Raw genomic sequence first — 22,705 nt, 5'->3', positions numbered from 1 at the left:
GACATAACAGGGATGGGTTAGGGCTGGCATTATTACCAGTTTGGTGTGCAAAAACTTTTTATGTTATGAAAAAAAGAGCATTTTTTCAATGAAGATTGTTCTGCACAAGAGCCGAGGTGGCGCAGTGGTTAAATGCAGCACTGCAGGCTACTTCAGCTGACTGCAGTTCGGCTGTTCAAATCTCACCGGCTCAGGGTTGACTCAGCCTTCCATCCTTCCGAGGTGGGTAAAATGAGGACCCGGATTGTTGTTGGGGGCAATATGCTGACTCTGTAAACCGCTTAGAGAGGGCTGAAAGCCCTATGAAGCGGTATATAAGTCTAACTGCTATTGCTATTGCTATGTGCAGAATAGAAAATCAAGATGGCATCGCCGAGCATAGAACTGGTTCAGACGTCAGCAGCATCACCCCCAAAAAACTCCACAATTTTTATTTCCCCCCCCCTTTCCTGATTCTTTCAGAATGAAGAATACAATAGCAATAATGCTTAGAATTATATACTGCTTCACAGTGCTTAACAGCCCTCTCTAAGCAGCTTACAGATTCAACATATTGCCCCCAACAATCTGGGTCCTTGTTTTACCAACCTCGGAAGGATGGAAGGCTGAGTAAACCTTGAGCTGATCAGAATCGAACTCCTGGCAGTCAACAGAATTAGCCTACAATACTGCATTCTAGTCACTGTGCCACCACGGCTCTTAAAGCCAAACTATATCTGTGGGGCAGGCAGACCTAGCCCCATTTTCTTTCAGTAGCTACTTGGTGGCATTTTGCAAATGAAAGTTGGCAGTAAATTGTTGATTTTCAGTGGCATTATAGTGTAGAAGGGAAATACAAATGAATAAATGAGCATTTAAATCCCCACTCAGTTTTGTTTGTTTGTTTGTTTGTTTGTTTGTTTGTTCCTTCCTTCCTTCCTTCCTTCCTTCCTTCCTTCCATTTGTAGAACTGCCCATCTCAACAAATGCCTCCAGATGGAGAACACACACTTTGTCTGTGTGTGTGTGTGTGTGTGTTCCAGCATAGCTCTGGAATGCTTCGAACAATTTCAACCAAACTTGGTACACAGATGATTTACTCTATGGATAAAAATACTGTGGGGGTAAGACACCCCTAACATCCCTTGGTGGTGTTCTGTTAAGATACAGCCTGTTGTGCCTTAAAATGGCTTTTAATGTATGGCCATCAAATGGCTTCTACTGTATAGCCAGTGGTGGGTTTCAAAAATTGTTCAAATCTACTCTGTGGGTGTGGCCTCCTTTGTGGAAGTGGCTTGCCGCCCATGTGACCGGATATGAAGATGCCGACGACACTTGTCAGAACCACCTTAAATTACCTCACACAGAGCACTGGCATGCATAAATATGATGTAAACTTGTTTTTTAAAAGGCATCTTTGGTTTGCGTTAAAACAACTTCAACACACGCAATGTTCTGATTGCACCACAAACGCAGTAGTCATCCTTACCTTTCACAGAGGCACTGAGTTTTATAAATATGAGCATGATAGTGTAGAATAATCATATCCAAGGACCAGTGGTGGGTTTCAAATTTTTTTGGAACCTCTTCTGTAGGTGTGGGCTGCTTTCCGGGTCCAGTGGTGGAATCTCTTCTAACCGGTTCGGTAGATTTGATGAACCGGTTCTACCGAATAGGTGCAAACTGGTAGGAACCCACCTCTGTGTATAGCACAGTGGAGTTGCCATGGTAATGGCTTCACAGTACTCCACAAGGGGTCCCCGTCTGGTAAGGGGGAAAATCCAACATCAGAAATTATGTTTGGGCCAGACATTTCCCCCCTATACATAAATACACAGTAAATGCCGGGTTATCAGCTAGTAAGTAAACAATTTTTTAAAAAAATCATTTCCCATGATCATTAATACAACCAAGAAATGGGTCCTTGCATACACTTGTGGCAGGGAGGGTGGACACAGGATCTTTAGTCTTTGTATTTTTATCCCAACCCTCCTACACAATGGGCTAGATCGATGTTCCCCAGCCTTGGCAGCTTTAAACTGTGTGGACTTCAACTCCCAGAAGTCCCCCTGCTAGTTTCCAAGGTTGAGAAACACTAGGCTAGGAATATATCAGCCCTCTTGGGGTAAAATTACTGTTGCAGTCTCTGTACACAAACACACACACACACAAACACAGACACACACAGACACACACAAACACACATCTGTGCTTCTGTTTTAGAATACACTCAAGGTCATTTCCTTTCTCAATGCTGGCTTCGATTTATTCCAGAATTACATGCTGGCAATAGAAATTATTCTTCCAGGACTGAGCTCTGGCTAAAACTCAAGTTTAGGATTACTGAATGATGAAATAACCTTAATGAACAACAGATTACAAAGAGAAAAAGAGTCATACCAAAAGGCCAAGGTAATGGAGAAATGAATGTCATTTTTGTCCATGCTGTACCACAACAATTTTGCCAAACAAGCACGAACAACAGAGTAAGAGTCAGATTCTGGGAAGAAGATGCTGTCTTCCCAGTTTCGGTTAAATTCTGTACCCCTCCCTCCAATGAGATGAAGACTGAAATCCAGTTTAGACTTTATGAAGTTGGGGGAAAGTTGCCTTCAATTTTGGGGGAGTCCAGGAAGAAGTTGGGATTCTGAATAGTATCGTTGTTGTTGTTAGTTGCAAAGTCGTGTACATGGACAACATTCCTCCAGGCCTTCCTATCCTCTACCATCCTCTGAAGTCTATTTAAGCTCACGCCGACTGCTTCGTTGACTCCATCCAGCCACCGCATTCTCTCTCGTCCCCTTCTTCTTTTGCTCTCCATCTTTCCCAGCATTAGGCTCTTCTCTAGGGAATCCTTCCTTTTCATTAGGTGGCCAAAGTACTTGAGCTTCATCTTCAGGATCTGGCCTTCTAAAGAGCAGTCAGGGTTGATCTCCTTCAGGACTGACCGGTTGGATGGCCTTGCAGTCCAAGGGACTCGCAGGAGTCTTCTCCAGCACCAGAGTTCAAAGGCCTCCATTCTTGTAATACTGAATAGTATTACAAACTGGCAAGTGTACACAGGAAGTCCTCGACTTATGACTGCAGCTGAATCCAACATATCTGTTGCTTAAGTGACTTAACAAATGTCTCATTTAACAACAGAAATGTTGGGCTCAATTATGGTCGTAAGTTGAGGACCACCTTTATATAAAACAGAGGTGGTATTCAGCAGGTTCTGACCAGTACTGGAGAACTGGTAGCAGAAATTTTGAGTAGTTCGGAGAACCGGTAAATACCACCTCTGGCTGGCTGCGCCCCTATCTATTCTCTGCCTCCCGAGTCCCAGCTGATCGGGAGGGAATGGGGATTTTGCAGTGTCCTTCCCCTGCCATGCCCACCAAGTGATGTCATGCCCACCAAAACATTCCCACAGAACCGCTAGTAAAAAAATTGAATCCCACCACTGATATGAAAGTGTAATGGGTTCAAGTCTTTCTTCCACCCTAGACTTCTGAAATCTACTAAAGCTTACTACAAATGATATTGAAGGTGGAAAAATGTGTATCAATCAAACTTCAGTACAAATCTGGGTATCTCCAATTAGTGTTTCCCTCTGTGTGTAAACATATGTATGTATGTATGTATGTATGTATGTATGTATGTATGTATGTATGTATAATCTATCTATCTATCTATCTATCTATCGATCGATCGATCGATCGATCGATCGATCGATAGATTAGATAGATATAGATATAGATATAGATATAGAGATAGAGATAGAGATAGAGAGATATATAGATGATATATATATATATATATATATATATATATATATATATATATATATAGAGAGAGAGAGAGAGACAGAGAGAGAGAGAGAGAGAGGAGAGAGAGAGAGAGAGAGAGAGAGAGAGAGAGAGAGAGAGAAGAAGGATCTTCTCTTTGTTCTACTCTGGGGGGGAGGGAAATATTTTTATGTGATGTGGAAAAGGACCTGTCAGCTTAAAACGTTAACCAAGCATTGTAATTTCCCCATGGGAATGGGCATTGGTATTACCCATCGACAACTGGCAAACCTATTTTCTTTTCAGTTTGCTTCAGCTACAGGGGAACTCAAGCCTAAAACGCACATTTTGCTTGCAGAGATGCCTGCTTGGCACCAAAAGTTTAAGCAGGCAACCTGATTTTTTCCCCCAGATTTATTGCATCCACACTTATCAGATTCCGCTGATGTGGCTAACATTGGGAGCAGTCTGGAGGGCTTCAGAGGGGTCTACCTCTGTCCTGAAGAATGAGCCTGTTGTAAGTGACAGAATTGTATCTGGTGTGCAGGCGAGCGAAGTGAGTGTGCATGCAAAAAAATTTGGGCACCAAACCGGTAGTAATGGCGGCCGGAACCCACCCCTGCATTGAATGCCGAAGGCACACAGGATGCTGTTACCTTCCCATTAAAAGGTGGTTCCTATTTTTCTACTTGCATTTTTACATGCTTTCGAACTGTTAGGTTGGCAGAAGGTGGGACAAGTAACGGGAGCTCGCTCCACTACACGGCACTAGGGATTCGAACCCGCTGAACTGCCGACCTTTCTGATCGACAAGCTCAGTGTTTTAGCCACTGAGCCAACACATCCCTTCTTTATCTAAACTGTATATATCCATTTCCTGCAACTCGTTCTTCACATTTTCGCCCCCAGTCCCCTAATCATCTTTGTTGCTCTTCTCTGCACTCTTTCTAGAGACTCAACACAAAATCTTCTGGATTGTCATCAGAAGCTTTCAGAGGCAGGATTGTCCCGCCCCCCCCCAAAAAAAACAACCCCAAAACCCAGACATCAGCAAAGAAGAGTTTGCAAGCTCCTTGCTTTTTTAATTATTCTCCTTTCATTGTACCCAATGACCTCATTCCAAGTCAAGAAGAATTTCTGTCTTAGTCATCAGAGAGCTGGACAACTGATTTCCTTTCAATTGTTCCTTACAGCTTGGTGTGTGTGTGTGTGTGTGTGTGTGTGTGTGTGTGTGTGTGTACATGTCTGTCTGTTTTTATACTCCAGTGCTAATCACCCACCCATCCACCCACCCACTCACAAACACACATTCCACATCTTTGTGTTTGCAGTTCCATCTCTGTGCTGTGCCTGGTTGCTCCTGGCTCACTCAACTCCAACTTCAAGGAGGAATGTGTGGGAGAGGTTATATGGGGATGCGATTTGGGGAGGGGGGCATACACATATTCTGAATGGAGTTTAGAGGAAGGAAATGTGGGGGTTGCGTGCTTCAGAGGAGGGCTATTAGCAGGAGAGAGATGAACTCCCAAAGATTCAGATTCCGGGGGCTGCATTTGAATCTGTTTCTGTTACTCAATTTAGAGCCTACGGAAATTGGCAGGAGATGCTTTGGAGCCGAGGTGGCGCAGTGGTTAAATGCAGCACTGCAGGCTACTTCAGCTGACTCTGAAGTTCGGCTGTTCAAATCTCACCGGCTCAGGGTTGACTCAGCCTTTACAGGTGGGTAAAATGAGGACCCGGATTGTTGTTGGGGGCAATATGCTGACTCTGTAAACCGCTTAGAGAGGGCTGAAAGCCCTATGAAGCGGTATATAAGTCTAACTGCTATTGCTATTAGTTCAACTCAGAACATACAAACGTCGGCCTTACAATTTCTCCCAAGTCTCATTGCCCTCTGAAACAGATCTGAACTTATTCTCATGGGGCTTTCCTTCAAATACCACATCTGGAATACTGCATCTAGTTTTGGTCACCACGTTACGAAAAAGACGTTGAGAATTTGCAAAAAGCGCAGAGAAGAGCAATTAAGACGATTAAAGTTCTGGAGACTAAAACATATGAAGCAGGAATTGGGTAAGGCTAGTCTAGAGAAAAGAAGGACTTAAGTGGGGGGAACGTAGTATCAGTATTTCTGTTGTGGCCCACTAGTGGCCAGTGGAGCTGGCGGCAGAAGCAGACAGTGAGGAGGGTTGGGGAGGAAACTGGGCCAGTCCTGGAGTCTGGGGAAGGCTCTGATGAGGGCTCTGCATCGGAGGCAGAGTGGGCCAGAGCCATCTGACAGCTATCAGCTGCCTTCAGAGTCAGACATCAGTGGGGCAGAAGAACAGCTGGAGCTTGTTCCTGATGTACGCATGTTCAGAGCTGCCAGCAGAAGGGAACAGCTAAGGAACAAGGGGCTGACCCGGGAGTAAAGGCACAGGTGGACGGTGAATGGCCCCTCCTATAGGGAAGAAAATGGAGCGAAAGGGGAATGGAGTTTGCAGGAGACAATTAGTTCAATTTATTAGAGTGAAGATTTGTTCTCGACTTCTTGCCAAGTAATTGCTGCTACAGCGTGGCGTTTGGAAGATATCAGCCTGGAAGCTCTCCAAGCCTGATAAAGGTCTGTAGTTGTGAAATCTCATGAAAGACGGTTTGCCAGGATTTTGCTGGAGAGGAATTCCCTTTAACCTAAATAAAAGAGGTTTTATCGGGACGAGGAGTCAGCTTCGTGATCTTGGGAAGCCTAGGTCAGAACAATTCCAGTATTTGAGGGGCTGCTCCAAAGAGGAGGGGGGGCAACTTAATTTCCAAAGCACCAGAAGGCCAGACAAGAAATAATGGATGGAAACTAATCAAGGAGAAAAGCCACCTAGAACTAAGGAGAAATGTCCTAACAGTGAGAACAATTAACCAGTGGAACAGAAGTTGCCTTCAGAAGTTGTGGGTGCTTCATTACTGGAGGTTTTTAAGAAGCAACTGGACAGCTGCTTGTCTGAAATGATATAGGGTCTCCTGTTGGAGCAGGGGGCTGGACTAGAAGACCTCCAAGGTCTCTTCGAGCTCTATTCTGATTTAATTTTTTTTCATAGTTGGTATATAGACAGTCCTCAACTCACGATCACAATTGAGCCCAACATTTCTGTTGATAAGCAAGATAAAATGAGCGCTGCACCATTTTATGACATTTCTCACCACAGTTGCTAAGTCAATCACTGCAGCTGTTAAGTTAGCAACATAGTCATTAAGTAAAACTGGCTTTCTTGCTTATCAGAAGGTTGCGAAAGGGGATCATGTGATCGCTAATAAATGTGAACCAGTTGCCAAGCGTCTGAATTTTGATCATGTGACAGTGGGGAATGCTATAAGGGTTGTAAGTGTGAAAACGGTCGTAAATCACTTTTTTCAGTGCCGTTGTAACTTTGGTCACTAAATGAAGTATCGTAACTTGAGGACTACCTGTATTTTAGAGGATGCTATTGTTGAATGTGGCAACGCTACTGTTGATGTTAACTAGGCAATCAAACTGGTCAGTCCTGGAGGAGAACAACCATGACTGCTCTTTAGGAGAGGAGGAGCCAACGTCGTGATGGCACATCGTGCGGACTTGACTGTCCGAGCCCGCCAATGACACTTTTGCCTTTGGACGGTCCAGCAGGACCTAAACTGTCCCGAAGAGATGGTGACTGGGAAGACAAAACCTTGCTGGTCGCAGGGACAGCGCAAAGTCCCTGATTGACCCAAGGGTAGCACTTCCAATCGGTGGCAAACAGGCAGCTCCCAGGCTGACATAGTCGGAGACGGCTCCCGAAGGAAGAGAAGAAGTGAAAGCATTCCATCTGGTGAGGTTTTTTTTCTCTTTCTCAAGATTGCCCTAAGAAACCCTTTTTAAAAATTATTTAAAAAATAATAATTAGTCCTTTAAGCAAGAATAAAGCGGCGAATTTAATCCCTATTGGACTGCTTTAAAAAGTTTTTTGTTGTTGTTCCTGCTTGTAATGATGTTTTGTGGATTGAAGTGATTGCAACATTTCCCGTTTCTCCGCTTGAAGTTTATGGACTGATCTTTTTTTCTCTATTTTTCTCTTTCTACTTTGACCACATGTCTTAAAAATCAATGAGTTCCTGTCTAAGGTAAGACTAGAACTCAGAGCCTGCTTTTTTCCAGGCAAACATCTTCACCATTACACACACAAGTGACTATGTATGGCATGATACAATTCTACGAAAAAGGTTTAATCACTGTCTGTTTCAATAAATCTTTCAGAGAACTGAAACTAGTATAATCTCCACAGGGTACAAAATTAAGCATTTTTCTAGAAATTGATACATACTAATTATGCACAGTTGTTTACTGAATCACAATAAGATGTAGCGGGCGGTGCAGAAGTCTGAAAACCTGTTCAGGCACTACTTTATAACATTCTCTTTAGTAGAAGTAATGTCGCTTCTATATTTCCAATAGTCCATTAAGAATGTTTATTTTTTTGTCTTATAGATTTTTCCCTATTCTTGAAGAAATCTTCTACCACCAATATGGGACAACTCTCCATGTCCAACTGCCATAGCCAACTCTCCATGGCCAACTGCCATGGCCACCTTTGCATGGCCAACTCTCTGTGTCCAAGTGCCATGACCAACTGTCCATGGCCAACTCTCCATGTCCAACTGCCATGGCTAACTCTCCATGTCCAACTGCCATGGCCAACTCTCCATGGCGAACCCTTCATGGCCAACTCTCCATGTCCAACTGCCATGGCCAACTCTCCATGGCCAACCCTTCACGGCCAACTCTCCATGGCCAACTCTCCATGGCCAACCCTTCACGGCCAACTCTCCATGGCCAACTGCCATGGCCAACTTTCCATGTCCAACTGCCATGGCCAACTCTCCATGTCCAATTGCCATGGCCAACTCTCCATGGCCAACCCTTCACGGCCAACTCTCTATGGCCAACTCTCCATGGCCAACTGCTATGGCCAACTCTCCATGGCCAACTGCCATGGCCAACTCTCCATTGCCAACCCTTCACAGCCAACTCTCCATGGCCAACTGCCAAGGTGAACTCTCCATGGCCAACTGCCATGACCAACTCTCCGTGGCCAACTTGCCATAGGATAATTCACTGCAGGACAAGAGTTACACTAATATCAAAGAAATGGATAAAAGAAAGAATGTCAAAGGAGAAACAAAATGAAATGTGAATGACAAAAATTAAAATAATGTTAACTATTTTAAATAATTAAATTGAATTGTTGAGTTGTCCCATGGTGAGTTGGCCTTGGTGAGTTGTCCATGGCAAGTTGACCATACCAAGTTCTCCATGGCCAGTTGGCTGCGACGAGTTGTCCCATTCCATCCCAAAATAGCCTTAGATCTCCTACAATGCATTGCATGCAGGTACTCCTTGACTTACAATCATTCATTTAGTGGCCGTTGAAAGTTGCAACAACACAGCACTGATAAAAGTGGCTTATGATGGCTTTTCACACTTATGACTATTGCAACATCCCCATGGTCACGAGATCAAAATTCAGAAGTTTGGCAACTGACTCATATTTATGGTGGCTGCGGTGTCCCTGGCTCACCACAACTCCCTTTGTGACCTTCTGACAATAGGGAAGCCTGATTGATTTAACAATGGTGTTACCAATTTACCAATTCCAGTGAGTCAGGAAGCTCTTCCACTGGTTAATTTTTCTCACAGGAAATTTCTCATACATTCTAAGTTGAATCTCTCCTCCATACGTTTCCATCTGTTACTTCCTGCCCTGCCCTCAGGTGCTTTGAAAAATAGGGTGCACCCCTTTTCTCTGTGACAGCCTTGGAATTCTGCATCCAGTTTTGTTCCCACGATGTAAAAAAGATGTGGAGACTCTAGAAAGAGTGCAGAGAAAAGCAAGAAAGATGATTAGGGGACTAAAAGCTAAAACATATGAAGAACGGTTGCAGGAACTGGGTATGTCTAGTTTAATGAAAAGAAGGACTAGGGGAGACATGATAGCAGTCTTCCAATATCTCAGGGGTTGCCACAAAGAAGAAGGAGTCAAACTATTCTCCAAGGCACCTGAGGGTAGGACAAGAAGCAATGGGTGGAAACTAATCAGGGAGAGAAGGAACTTAGAAATAAGGAGAAATTTCCCGACAGTTAGAAGAATTAATCAGTTGAACAACTTGCCTGAGAAATTGTGAATGCTCCAGCACTGGAAGTTTTTAAGAAGATGTTGGATAAAAAATTGTCTGAAGTGGTGTAGGGTTTCCTGCCTGAGCAGGGGTTGGACTAGAAGACCTCCAAGGTCCCATCCAATCCTGTTATTCTATTCTATTCTATTCTATTCTCTTTTCTACTCTACTCCTACTTCTATTCTATTCCTATTTCCTAAATATTGGAAAACTAGAAGAACGTTCATCAGTAGAATATGATTACCTGGTTTGATCTTTGATGCCTCGGGAGCAGCTCTCAAAATATTTTGGTGATGGTGTAATAATCTGAGGTAATACGAGTAAGTCAATGCACGGTGTGGATGGTGTCAGTTCATTCTTACACGCGCATACCCCCAACCTCAAACGGATCTGTTTGTTGTATATGCGCGTGGAATCAATGCACACCCAACCCACGCTCATCCCACACGAACTTAATTCGGACAAACCAAGAGGCTCCGGGCTGACAACCCTCCCTTCCCCCCCCCGGGCAGGGATTCGGCAAGCACACGGGGGCGTGCAAGAAGCAAAAGAGCCAGCGCTTGCACTCTCGGAGGGGGACGGGACTGCCAGAGGATCTCCACCCCTCCACCTTGTTGGAGACCCCCATGGTCGGCCCGGGAGGGGAACGTAGAGTAAGCTGGCAGGCGCTGGTGTGTGCATAGCCCAAGCCTCCCTCCTCTCCCCGCCCGGCCGCAGACAAAGGAGCCGGTCGGCGCCACCCTGCAAGTTGTCTGCAAGGCGCAGGGAAGGTGGGAAGGGTGGGAGGTGGTCAGATATACCCTCCCCCTCGCCCAGGGCAGGGGAAGGAAGGGGGCGAGGGAAGAGGCTAGAGAGGGGGAGGCCGGAAGGAGGGGAGAAAGAGGAGAGGCTTGGCCAGCCGGCAGCTGAAAAGGAAGAGCCCGGTCTGGGGCTGCCCCGAGAAAGGCGAAGCGGAGCCGGTGCGGGCATCATGGCTCCGTCTTGCAGGAGCTGGCTGGCCAACGAGGGAAGCAAGCATCTCCTCCTGGTAAGAGCCAGCCTTTCCCAAGTGGGTTAAACAAGAGGTGTGTGTGTGTGTGTGTGTGTGTTGGTGTTGGTGTTGGTGTTGGTGTTGGTGTTGCTTGGAGACGCGCGCCGGACGGCCCGGGCGCGTAAGGACGAAAACTTCTAAAAAGTTTTTAAAAAATGCGCTTTGCTGCTCTTCTCTTCCACGCGCGGCCGGTCCGGAGGAAGTCTGGAGAGATTCTCAGTCCAACTGGACTTTCTTGTCCCAAAGAGGCAACTGGACTTTCTGGCTTGTCTTTGAAGACGTTTCGCTTCTCATCCAAGAAGCTTCTTCAGCTCTGACTCCATTCATAAAGACAGTTTTTCCCCCGAATGCCATCACTCTGCTAAACAACTAATCCCCAGAACACTGTCAAATTGTCTACTAAAACTGTATTACTATTATTCTTTTCATCCTTCCTAGTACCTATCTCTACCATTCATGACTATAACCATGTTGCTTGTCTTTAAATTTTATATTGTTTTATTTATTTCCTATATAATTCGATTGCTTATTAGTAACCTATGACTATCACTAAGTGTTGTATCTTATGATTCTTGATGAATGTATTCTATTTTATTTTCTTTATGTACACTAAGAGCATATGCACCAAAGACAAATTCCTTGTGTGTCCAATCACACTTGGCCAATAAAGAATTCTATTCTGTTCTATTCCATTCCATTCCATTCTGTTCCTTACTCTATTCTATTCTATTCCTTATTCTATTCTATTCCTTATTCAATTCTAATCCTTACTCTATTCTATTCCCTATTCTATTCTATTCCTTATTCTATTCTATTCTATTCCTTACTCTATTCTATTCTATTCCTTATTCTATTCTATTCCTTATTCAATTCTAATCCTTACTCTATTCTATTCCCTATTCTATTCTATTCCTTATTCTATTCTATTCTATTCCTTATTTTATTCCTTATTCTATTCTATTCTATTCTATGCTAATCTATTCTATTCCTTATTCCATTCTATTTTTTATTCTATTCTATTTTATTGTATTCATTGCTCTATTCTATTCCCTATTCTATTCTATACCTTATTCTATTCTATTTATTCCTTATTCTATTCTATAGCTTACTCTATTCTATTCCTTATTCTATTCTATTCTATTCTATTCTATTTATTCCTTATTCTATTCTATTCTATTCTATTCTATTCTATTCTATTCTATCCTTATTCTCTTCTCTTCTATTTCTTATTCTCTTATCTTCTATTCCTTATTCTATTCTATTCCCCACCATCCAGTCCGAGTTGAAGAAGCTTCTTGGATGAGAAGCAAACGGTCTCCAAAGAAAGATCAGAAAGTCCAGTTGCCTCTTGGGGAAAAACAAGCACCTTTGGGACAACCATGACTCGGAGGACTGAGAATCTCCAGAGACAAGTGGACTTCCCTGTTTTTTCTTTGAAGACTTTTCGCTTCTCATCCAAGAAGCTTCTTCAGCTCTGACTGGATAGGGAGGAATGGAGGAAGTGTGTCTCCTGAGCAGGTTGATGGGAGAAGAGGGAGGGTTCCTGAGCATGTGCAGACGCTGGCTTGGCAAAGCGAGGGCATTGGATTGGATTTCCGAGGGCTCCTGACAAATGCGGAAGAAGTGGAAATGGACTTTCCAGAAAAAGGACCACAGGTAGTCCTCGACTTACAGCAGTTCGTTTAGCGGCCGTTCAAAGTTACAACGGCACTAGAAAAAATGACCTATGACTGTGTTTCACACTTACAACCCCTTGCAACATCACATGACTCAAATTCAGATCCTTGGCAACTGACTCATATTTATGACGGTTGCAGTGGCCTGGGGTCACAGGACCCCCATGGGGAAGCCAGATCCACTTAACAACCGTGTTACCAGCTTAACAAGTGCAAAAATTAACTTAACAACCACGGCAAGAAAAGTCGTAAAATGGAACAACATTCCCTTAACAAAGGTGTCACTTGGCGACATAAATTTTGGGCTCGATTGTGGTCGTAAGTTGAGGATTAGCTGCACTCAGTGTCTGTGGAGATTCTCAATCATTCAGGTCACGATTGTCCCAAAGAGGCTTTTCCCAAAAAGCTTCTGGACTTTCTTAGGATTTTTTTTTTTTTGAAAATGTTTCTCTTCTCATCCAAGAAGGTTCTTCCGTTTCCCTTCATAAGTGAAAACTGCTTTTCACCTTCCTTCCTTCCTCTCTACCTTCCTCCTTCTTCCTTCCTTCCTTCTACTTTTTTCCTTCTTTTCATTCCTTCTTTCCTTCCTTCCTTTCTCTCTCTTCCACACTTCTGCCTTTCTCCTTCCTTCTCTCCTCCTTTCTCTTCCTTTCCTTCCTTATCTTATTTCCTTCCTTCCTTGCTCTTTCTCCCTCCCCCTGCTTTCTCCTTCCTTCCTTCCCTCCTTCCTTCCATCTTTCTCTTTCTTTCCTTATCTTCTTTCCTTCCCCTTTCTCTCTCCCCATCATTTCTGCCTTTCTCCTCCCTCTCTTCCTTCCACATTTCTCCTTCTTTCTTTCCTCATCTTCTTTCCTTCCTTCCTTCCACACTTTTCTTTCCTTCCACATTTCTTTCTTTCTTTCCTTCCTTATCTTCCTTCCTTCCTTCCACCTTTCGCCTTCTTTTCTTATCTTTCTTCCTTCCCCTTTCTCTCTCCCCATCAATTCTACTTTTCTTCCCCCTCTGTCTCTTCCTTCCACATATGTCCTTCTTTCTTTCCTCCTCTTCTTTCCTTTCTTTCTTTCTTTCTTTCTTTCTTCCTTCCTTCCTTCTACTTTTTGCCTTCTTTCCTTATCTTCCTTCCTTCCCCTTTCTCTCTCCCCATCAATTCTGCCTTTCTCCTTCCTCCCTCCCTTCCTTCCACATTTCTCCTTTCTTTCCTCATCTTCCTTCCTTCCACATTTCTCTTTCTTTCTTTCCTTCCACATTTCTCTTTCTTTCCTTCCTTATCTCCTTTCCTTCCTCTTTCTCTCCCCCTGACCTCAGAAGCCTCTTCCGTTTTCCTTCCCAGACTTCTCTCAGGAACCTGCTGGTTAGGCATGAAGTTAGGCAGATAACCTTTGGGTGGGTGGGGTGGGGGGGAAACCAGCTGGCTGCTTCTCTCCAGCAGCTCAAACCACATGGGCAGCCATTGGCGAGTGAGGGGGATTCGCAACAGCCAATCCGTCAATAGGAACTGGGCAGATCCCAGCCCCCTCCTGCCTTTCAACATTGTCAACATGGCATTGCAGATTATTATTCACAAGAGAAGATTTCTCTTGGAAGAAGGGAAGCCCATTAATACAGATGAACGGAGTTGGAAGGGGACTTCTAGGTCCGTGATGGTGAACCTATAGCACACGTGCCCAAAGTGACATGTGAAGCCATGTCGCATGGCACGCACGGCCTTGACTGGTTATCTTCCAGGCCACTGGCATGTACTTATATTGATTGCAAAGACCCCGGTGCATGTGATCACCATTCGTAGCCTTCCCAGCTGCCATTCAACATTTGAACTCAATGGAGGAAGCCAGATTGGCTTAATGACTAAATTATTCACTTAACAACTGCAGTGATTCACTTACTAAATTTGGCAGGATGAGGAGTAATGGGTGGAAACTAATCAAGGAGAGAAGCAACTTAGAACTGAGGAGAAATTTCCTGACAGAACAATTAATCAGTGGAACAACATTGCCTCCAGAAGTTGTGAATACTCCAACACTGGAAGTCTTTAAGAAGATGTTGGATAACCATCTGTCTGAAGTGGTGTGGGGTTTATTGCCTAAGCAGGGGGTTGGACTAGAAGACCTCCAAGGTCCCTTCCAATTCTGTTATTCTAAGCTACTGGCTGCAAATTAAAGAGTACTTGTAGTAATGCTACTCAATTGCCCCCTGCACGTCCATCCGAGTCACAGTCCTCAATTTACAACCACAATTGAGGCCAACACTTCTGTTGCTAAGTGAGAGAGTTGTTAAGTGAATTTTGCCCCCTTGACAACCTTCTTAGCCACAGTGCCTAAGTGAATTTCTGCAATCGTTAAATTAGTTGCACGCTTGTTCAGTGAATTCTGGCTTTCCCCTTGACTTTGCTTGTCAGAAAGTCGCAAAAGGGGATCCCACTGCCATCGTCACAAATATGAGTCGGTTGCCGAGTGTCTGAATTTTGATCATGTGACCATGGGGAGGCTGCCACAGTTGTCAGTGTGGTCATAATTCACTTTTTTGCAGTGCTGTTGTAACTTTGAATGGTCACTTAACAAAGAGTCAAGGACTACTTGTACTTATTCATCCTGAGATAAATAGGATCAGTTCACATTAATGCAAAACTCACAGATAAGTAAAAATAACATCACTTAGGTCAGATGTGCAGCTTCCCCCCCCCCTCTACATCAGAGGTGTCAAAATCAAGGCCAATGGGCCACATCCGGCCCGTGATGTGGTTGGATCCAGCCCACAGGGCCATCCTGGAAAATGTAAGGCGCCGGCTCACCCCAGTCTACCCAGTGCGAAGAGAAAACATGACAGAAGTTTGGGGAGTGGTGTCAAGCTGGCCATGCCCATCCAGTCAGCCACACCCACCCATTCAGCCACACACACCCGCTTTCCCGAGGTCAAGAACAGCCCTGAAGTGGCCCTCAAAATTGAGTTTGACACCCTTGCTCTACATATTTCCACATTTGACAGTTTCCTGGAATAAACATGCAGATCAGGGGTGAAATCCAGCAGGTTCTGACAGGTTCTGGAGAACCGGTAGTGGGAATTTTGAGTAGTTCAAAGAATCAGTAGTGGAAATTTTGAGTAGTTCAGAGAATCAATAGCGGGAATTTTGAGCAGTTCAGAGAATCAGTAGCAGGAATTTTAAGTAGTTCAGAGAGCCAGTAGTGGAAATTTTGAGTAGTTCAGAGAATCAGTCGTGGAAATTTTGAGGACTTCAGAGAATCAGTAGTGGAAATTTTGAGTAGTTCAGAGAATCAGTAGCGGGAATTTTGAGTAGTTCAGAGAATCAGTAGAGGCAATTTTGAGTAGTTCAGAGAATCAGTAGAGGAAATTTTGAGTAGTTCAGAGAATCAGTCGTGGAAATTTTGAGTAGTTCAAAGAATCAGTAGAGGAAATTTTGAGTAGTTCAAAGAATCAGTAGAGGAAATTTTGAGTAATTCAGAGAATCAGTAGCAGGAATTTTGAGTAGTTCAGAGAATCAGTAGCGGGAATTTTGAGTAATTCAGAGAATCAGTAGCGGGAGTTTTGAGTAGTTCAGAGAATCAGTAGCGGGAGTTTTGAGTAGTTCAGAGAATCAGTAGTGGGAATTTTGAGTAGTTCCAAGAATCAGTAGCGGGAATTTTGAATAGTTCAGAGAATCAGTAGCGGGAATTTTGAGTAGTTCAGAGAATCAGTAGTGGGAATTCTGAGTAGTTCAGAGAATCAGTAGTGGGAATTTTGAGCAGTTCAGAGAATCAGTAGTGGGAATTTTGAGTAATTCAGAGAACCGGTAGCAGAAATTTTGAGTAGTTCAAAGAACCAGTAGTGGAAATTTTGAGTAATCTGGAGAACCGGCAAATGCCACTTCTGGCTGTCCCCAGAGTTGGGAGGGAATAGAAATTTTGTAATATCCTTCCCCCAGGAGTGGGGAGGGAAGGGAAGGGAGATTTTGCAGTATCCTTCTCCTGTCATGCCGTCAAGCCACCCCACCCCCACAGAACTGGTAGTAAAACAAATTGAATTTCACCATTGCTGCAGATAATAGCGCACCCCACTATTTTTGGACAGAGGGGCTCATTTTTGAGTCAGTGTTGACTCTTAGTTGTGTCCCCGAGGTTTTATTGGCAAGATTTTTTTCAGAAGTAGTTGGCCATTGCCTCCTTCCTTAGGGCTGAGAGAGAGAGCGACTGGCTCAAGATTCCCCCCAGCCGACTTCATGCCTAAGGCTGGACTAGAACTCGTAACTTCAGTGACAATAGAACTGCGTCGCTTGCGGTCAGACCCAGGTCTCGCATGCAAAATTAGACGTGGTAATGTTTTACCTGTAAATGACTTTTTCTCTTTTAATCGCAATGATACGCCCATGAACAATCGCTGTAAACTCAATGTAAATTGTTCTAAACTTGACTGTGAAAAGTATGATTTCTGTAATAGAGTTGTCAACGTCTGGAACACCCTATCTCAATGACGGCTAACCTTTTTGTTGTTGGGTGCCAAAAAATGCGAGCGTGTGTGTGATAGCATGCGTACGTTCCGGCACCCATAATGCACTTCCACCCCCATGGTCCCCCTTCCCCCCTTCATGCATGCTGCACTGGTATTTCCAGTAGGCTCGTTGGGCCTGTTTTCGCTCTACCCAGGCTCCGGAGGGTTTCCTGAAGCCTGGGGAGGGCAAAAACATCCCCTGTCCCCCTGGAGGCCCTCCGGAAGCTGGAAATGGATCGTTTCCAAACTTCTGGTAGGCCCATTTTTCACCCTCCCCAGGCTCCGGAAGCTTTGCTGAAGCCTGGGAAGGGCGAAAACGGCCTCCCTTGGCTCTCCAGAAGGCCGCAAATTAGCTGGCTGGTGTGCGTCTGCACGCTGTAGCTGATGGCTCATGTGCCGGCAGAGATGGCTCCATCTGCCACCTGTGCAGGGGTGGGTTCCTGCCAGTTCTACACTCTTCTATAGAAGAGGTTCCACAAATCTACAGTGCCATTTAGAACCGGTTCCATTTCCCTCCCCCCGCCCGTCCAAACATCATCAAGTTGAAGAGCGAGAGGAGGAATTCTGGGAGTTGAAGTCCACAAGTCTTAAAGCTGTCAACTTTGAACACCCCTGAGGTTTTTTTTCTAAAGGGTTAGGGGTGCAAGGGTCTTGTAACTTGACAGTTTTAAGACTTGCGTGCTTCAAATGCCAGAGTTTCTGAGCCCACATTTTGGTTGCTAAGCAAGAGCATTGTTAAGTGAGTTTCACCACATTTTACAAGTTGGCCACGCCCACCCAGTCACATGACTACCAAGCCACTCCCACTTGGTCACATGGCTGGCAAGCCACTCCCACCCAGTCACATGGCCAGCAAGCCACTCCCACAAAGCAGGCCACACCTACAGAAGAGATTCTAAAAAATTTTGAAACCCACCACTGCACCTAAGTTTGGCATCACAGCCCTATCTAATTCAGTTGTCTCAGCTACAAATTTTCACAGTTTCAGTGAAACTGAAGTATGAAGTAAAGTCCACAGAAATTGACTTCCATGGGTCTCACTTCATACTTAAGTGGTCAGTAGAGAGCGCGGGCATAAGGGCACTAATGTGCCTATCGTCCCTGTCACTGTATTTTTATTCTCTTATTCTTGTTCTCGTTTTGGTCTGGCAAATTCCAGTAAATAAATTTACTCAGGAGTGGCAGAGAAGAATAAATGAAATGCATTGTCCACCTGTATTTGCTAAATTTATATTCTTTTTCTGCCAGGGCAACTGACAAGGGGGGGGTCTTTCCATAATACACCCACACAACAATTCTGTGTAATAAGCTAGTCTGATATAGTCAGCTGGGTAGCTGTAATATGGTGTGCTTAGCCAAGAAAAGAGAAAGAAGATAAGGACTGTCCCAAACTTCTATTATAGCTAAATCAGATAACCTGATTTACGGATGAATTAAGCTGTCAGTTGGGCTTCTCAGCGTTCCAAGCCAGGAGCAACACACAGGCCATCCTAGCTTAGTTGAGCAAGCTGTGAGAATGGATTCAAAGGCCCACAGTAGAAAAGAGATGGAAAGTTTTGACATTAATCTCTGCGGAGGAGTGGTTGGGGAAGTTGACAGATTTTGGCAGAAATGGATAATTGTCTTCTTAGCCTGGGGAAAAAAGACGTCCTTGTTTATTGGTGATTGGAAGTGCCTTAGGGATTTTTTAATGTAATTTTTTTAAAAAAAATCAACCCTTTGATTTGTGGTTTTGATGATTAGAGAGGGTAAAGTGGGGGGGGAATATGATGTAACTTTAGAGAGAGAGGTTCAAATCTGTTCGTACTTTTAACTGCTGTGAAGAATATCAGAAGTCACTATAGATCTCTATACCTACCTACCTACCTACCTACCTACCTACTTACCTACATCTATCTATCTGTCTGTCTGTCTGTCTGTCTATCTATCTATCTTTCTATCTTTCTATCTTTCTATCTTTCTATCTTTCTATCTTTCTATCTATCTTTCTATCTTTCTATCTTTCTATCTTTCTATCTTTCTATCTTTCTATCTTTCTATCTATCTTTTCTTTCTATTTTTCTTCAACCTTGTTGGCATTTTTTCTTTTTTAAATTTCTTTTTTCTCTTTTATATTAGCTTGTATTAGCTTTCATTTTCTTGTTTAAAGGTCTTAATTGTATTATTAGAATATATATTATTGGCTCGAGCAATTTCAACAAAACTTTGCTACATAGATGACTTACTCTCTGGAAACAAACATTATGGGGGTAAGACACCCTTGGGATGTGTCTTCTGTTACGATGCAACCTGTTGTGCCTTAAAATGGCTTCTATCGTGCAGTGCAGTGGAGTTGCCATGATAACAGCTTCACAGTACACCACAAGGGGGCTCCCTCTGGTAAAGGGAAAAATCCAACATTAGAAATGACATTTGGTCCAGACATTTTCCCCCCTATAAATAATACTCGTTTAGATAACAATAGGCCTTTGAGAACCAGATACGAGGAGCGGATGTGGAGAATGTTCCCTTCATCTCTCTTTTCATTTGCTCTGCTAGTCAAGGAAGAGTAAGTACCAAGAGGTGATGAAATCTCCAAGGATGAGTGACAGGTCAAGAAAGAATACAGAATATGGAATAATAGAGTTGGACAGGACCTTGGAGGTCTTCTAGTCCAACCCCCTGCTCAAGAAGGAGGCCTTATAATCATCCTGGACAAATGGCTGTCCAGTGTCTTCTTAAAAACCTCCAGTAATGGAGCATCCACAACTTCTGAAGGCAAGCCACTCCACTGGTTAATTAAGAGAGAAGAGAAAACTACTTTAAAAAGGAGAAGATATTTTCTAGTGGGATTATTAACTCCAGGGAATGGAAGAGCATAATTCAGTTGGCAAAGCACATTCTTTGTCTTCTGCTTGAGGTTGGACTAGAAGACCTCCAAGGTCCCTTCCAACTCTGTTATTCTGTTTGTATGGGATTAGCAACTGTAGAAAAATCCTCTTCCTAAAACTTTAGAAAATTATGTCATCAGCCCAGACTAAGGACTATAGATCAGACATGACTAACCTGGGATTTTCCCCAGATGTTTTGGGTGTATGAAGTAGAGTTTTTTGGGCTGGAGGGGATAGGGGTAGATGGAATCCTAAACTCGATGCCTACCTCATCCTAACGTCATCTGGTGGTTTAATGTGGTTTGGGTTAGTAAATTCTTGAGTTATGATCTAGCATATCGGGAATCCAACAATTGTAATGTACTAAAAAAAGCCCAGGAGGTCATGATTTAGCCTACAAAACAGGCTATTTATTTACACAATGTATATCCCAAGTTTCCATTGTTTTCTTTGAACAATTCCAGAACATGGATTCAATTCAGTTAAGATTACCAAATGCTTGAGTTAACAGTGTTTCAAATTAAAACTATTTTGTGTAGAAATGCTTACCAAAGATGTCAAATTAAACAAACCGTCTCTTAAATAACATGCATGTGGATGAACAGAGAATTCATCAGATAGTGGTGGAATTTTATACGGCTCCATGACAACCAGAGGTGGTATTCAGCAGGTTCCGACTAGTTCTGGAGAACAGGGAGTGGAAATTTTGAGTAGTTTGGAGAACCAGTAAATACCATCTGTGACTGGCCCCACCCTCATCTATTCTCTTCCTCCTGAGTCCCAGCTGATCGGGAAGAAATGGGGATTTACAATACAATACAATAGCAGAGTTGGAAGGGACCTTGGCGGTCTTCTAGTCCAACCCCCTGCCTGGGCAGGAAACCCTATACCGTTTCAAACAAATGGCTATCCAACATCTTCTTAAAGACTTCCAGTGTTGGAGCATTCACAACTTCTGGAGGCAAGCTGGTCCACTGGTTAACTGTTCTGTCAGGACATTTCTCCTCAGTTCTAAGTTGCTTCTCTCCTTGATAGGTTTCCATCCATTGCTTCTTGTTCTACCCTCAGGTGCCTTGGAGAATAGCTGGACTCCCTCTTCTTTGTGGCAACCCCTGAGATATTGGAAGACTGCTATCACGTCTCCCCTAGTCCTTCTTTTCATTAGATTAGACATACCCAATTCCAGCAACTGTTCGTCATATGTTTTAGCCTCCAGTCCCCTAATCCTCTTTGTTGCTCTTCTCTGCACTCTTTCTAGAGTCTCCACATCTTTTCTACATCGTGGCGACCAAAACTGAATGCAGCTTTCCAAGTGTGGCCTTACCAAGGCCTTATAAAGTGGTATTAACAGTTCACGTGATCTTGATTCTATCCCTCTGTTTATGCAGCCTAGAACTGTGTTGGCTTTTTTGGCAGCTGCTGCTCACTGCTGGCTCCTGTTTAAATGGTTGTCCACTAGGACTTCAAGATCCCTCTCACAGTTACTACTATTGAGCAAGGTACCACCTATACTGTACCTGTGCATTTTGCTTTTCTTGCCTGAAGTAGAACCTTACTTTTTTCACCCTTGAATTTCATTTTGTTAGATAGTACCCAATGTTCAAGTTTGTCAAGATCCTTCTGTATCTTAAGACTATCTTCTGGAGTGTTGGCTGCTCCTGCAGTAACCTTCCCCTGGAGTAGGGAAGGAATGGGGATTTTGCATTATCCTTCCCCTGCCACACCCACCAAACCACACCACACCACGCCCACCAAGCCACACCCACAGAATCAGTGGAAATATGCACATCTGGAGGAGCAGGTTTCAAATGAATAAATATTCATTGTGACATCATGATGCAACCTCTGCTCTCTGGGCTTGGTTGCTTTCTTGCAGATGTTTCATTATCCAAACAAGGTAACATCATCAGTGCTAGCAAACTCAGAGATCATCAAAGACCCCTCAGTGTTCTGATCCCACTCGTCCTACACCAAAGCATGCCGAGACAAAGATACTTCAAGGATTTATTAACACACAGACAGGACCTTGGCAGCAATCCAGCACAGACAAGACGTTGGCAGCAATCCAGCACAGACTAGACGTTGGCAGCAATCCAGCACAGACTAACCTTGCAGCAATCCAGCACAGACTAATCCAGCCTGCCAAGCTAGCTACAAAAGTTCTCCAGTTTTAGTGAATATGTTAACTCCTGCAAAGGGGCATGTGCACAATCATTCCTTTTATAGTCTTGAGAGGAGCCTAATTACCACCAGCTGAGTGCAATTATCTCTTGTAACTGCATAATTGTTCCTTCCGCCTATTAGCTCTTCATTGCCGGGCATCCAGGAACAACTCCCTTGGCTCCTCCCCACTGCTCCGATGCATGACATCACGATCACACTCCCTTGTCACCTCCCCACTGGTCCAAGGCTCAGGCGCCTCCTGGTGGCCAACCAGCCTCTCTGCGCCCTGCTCGGAGTCGGAACCCTGTCCAGGGTCCTCCACATCCTCCAGAGCCGACTCATAGGGCCCCTCGCTGTCGGAGTCTGGTGGCAGCTCCAACGGCTCCTGCTGGGCCACAACACCTCAGTATAACAGAATTAGAAGGGATCTCAAGAGGTCTTTTAGTCCAATCCCCTGCTCTGCCAGGAAACCCTATGCCCATGATGACGAATTTATGGCACGCAGAGCCATTTCTGAGGTAACACGAGGGTTTGCCATGCCCATTTCGGCCTTGATTTTCGGCCATTTTTCTGAAG

The 22,705-nt window shown here is 44.1% G+C and overlaps 1 protein-coding gene across 1 annotated transcript in view; it reads left to right on the top strand.

Annotated features, from left to right (window-relative positions):
• Nucleotides 1–10,881: 10,881 nt before the first annotated feature.
• NOX4 (NADPH oxidase 4) overlaps nt 10,882–22,705 on the top strand; it is a 176,749-nt gene continuing 164,925 nt past the window's right edge. The window contains 1 exon segment of the mRNA XM_032220101.1: nt 10,882–10,938. Coding sequence (XP_032075992.1) covers nt 10,882–10,938 — 57 coding nt within the window.

The sequence above is a fragment of the Thamnophis elegans genome, chromosome 6, assembly GCF_009769535.1.
Source record: "Thamnophis elegans isolate rThaEle1 chromosome 6, rThaEle1.pri, whole genome shotgun sequence".
Classification (NCBI taxonomy): Eukaryota; Metazoa; Chordata; class Lepidosauria; order Squamata; family Colubridae; genus Thamnophis; species Thamnophis elegans.
The sequence above is the reverse complement of the archived record's forward strand: the minus strand, read 5'-3'. Positions and strand labels throughout refer to the sequence as shown.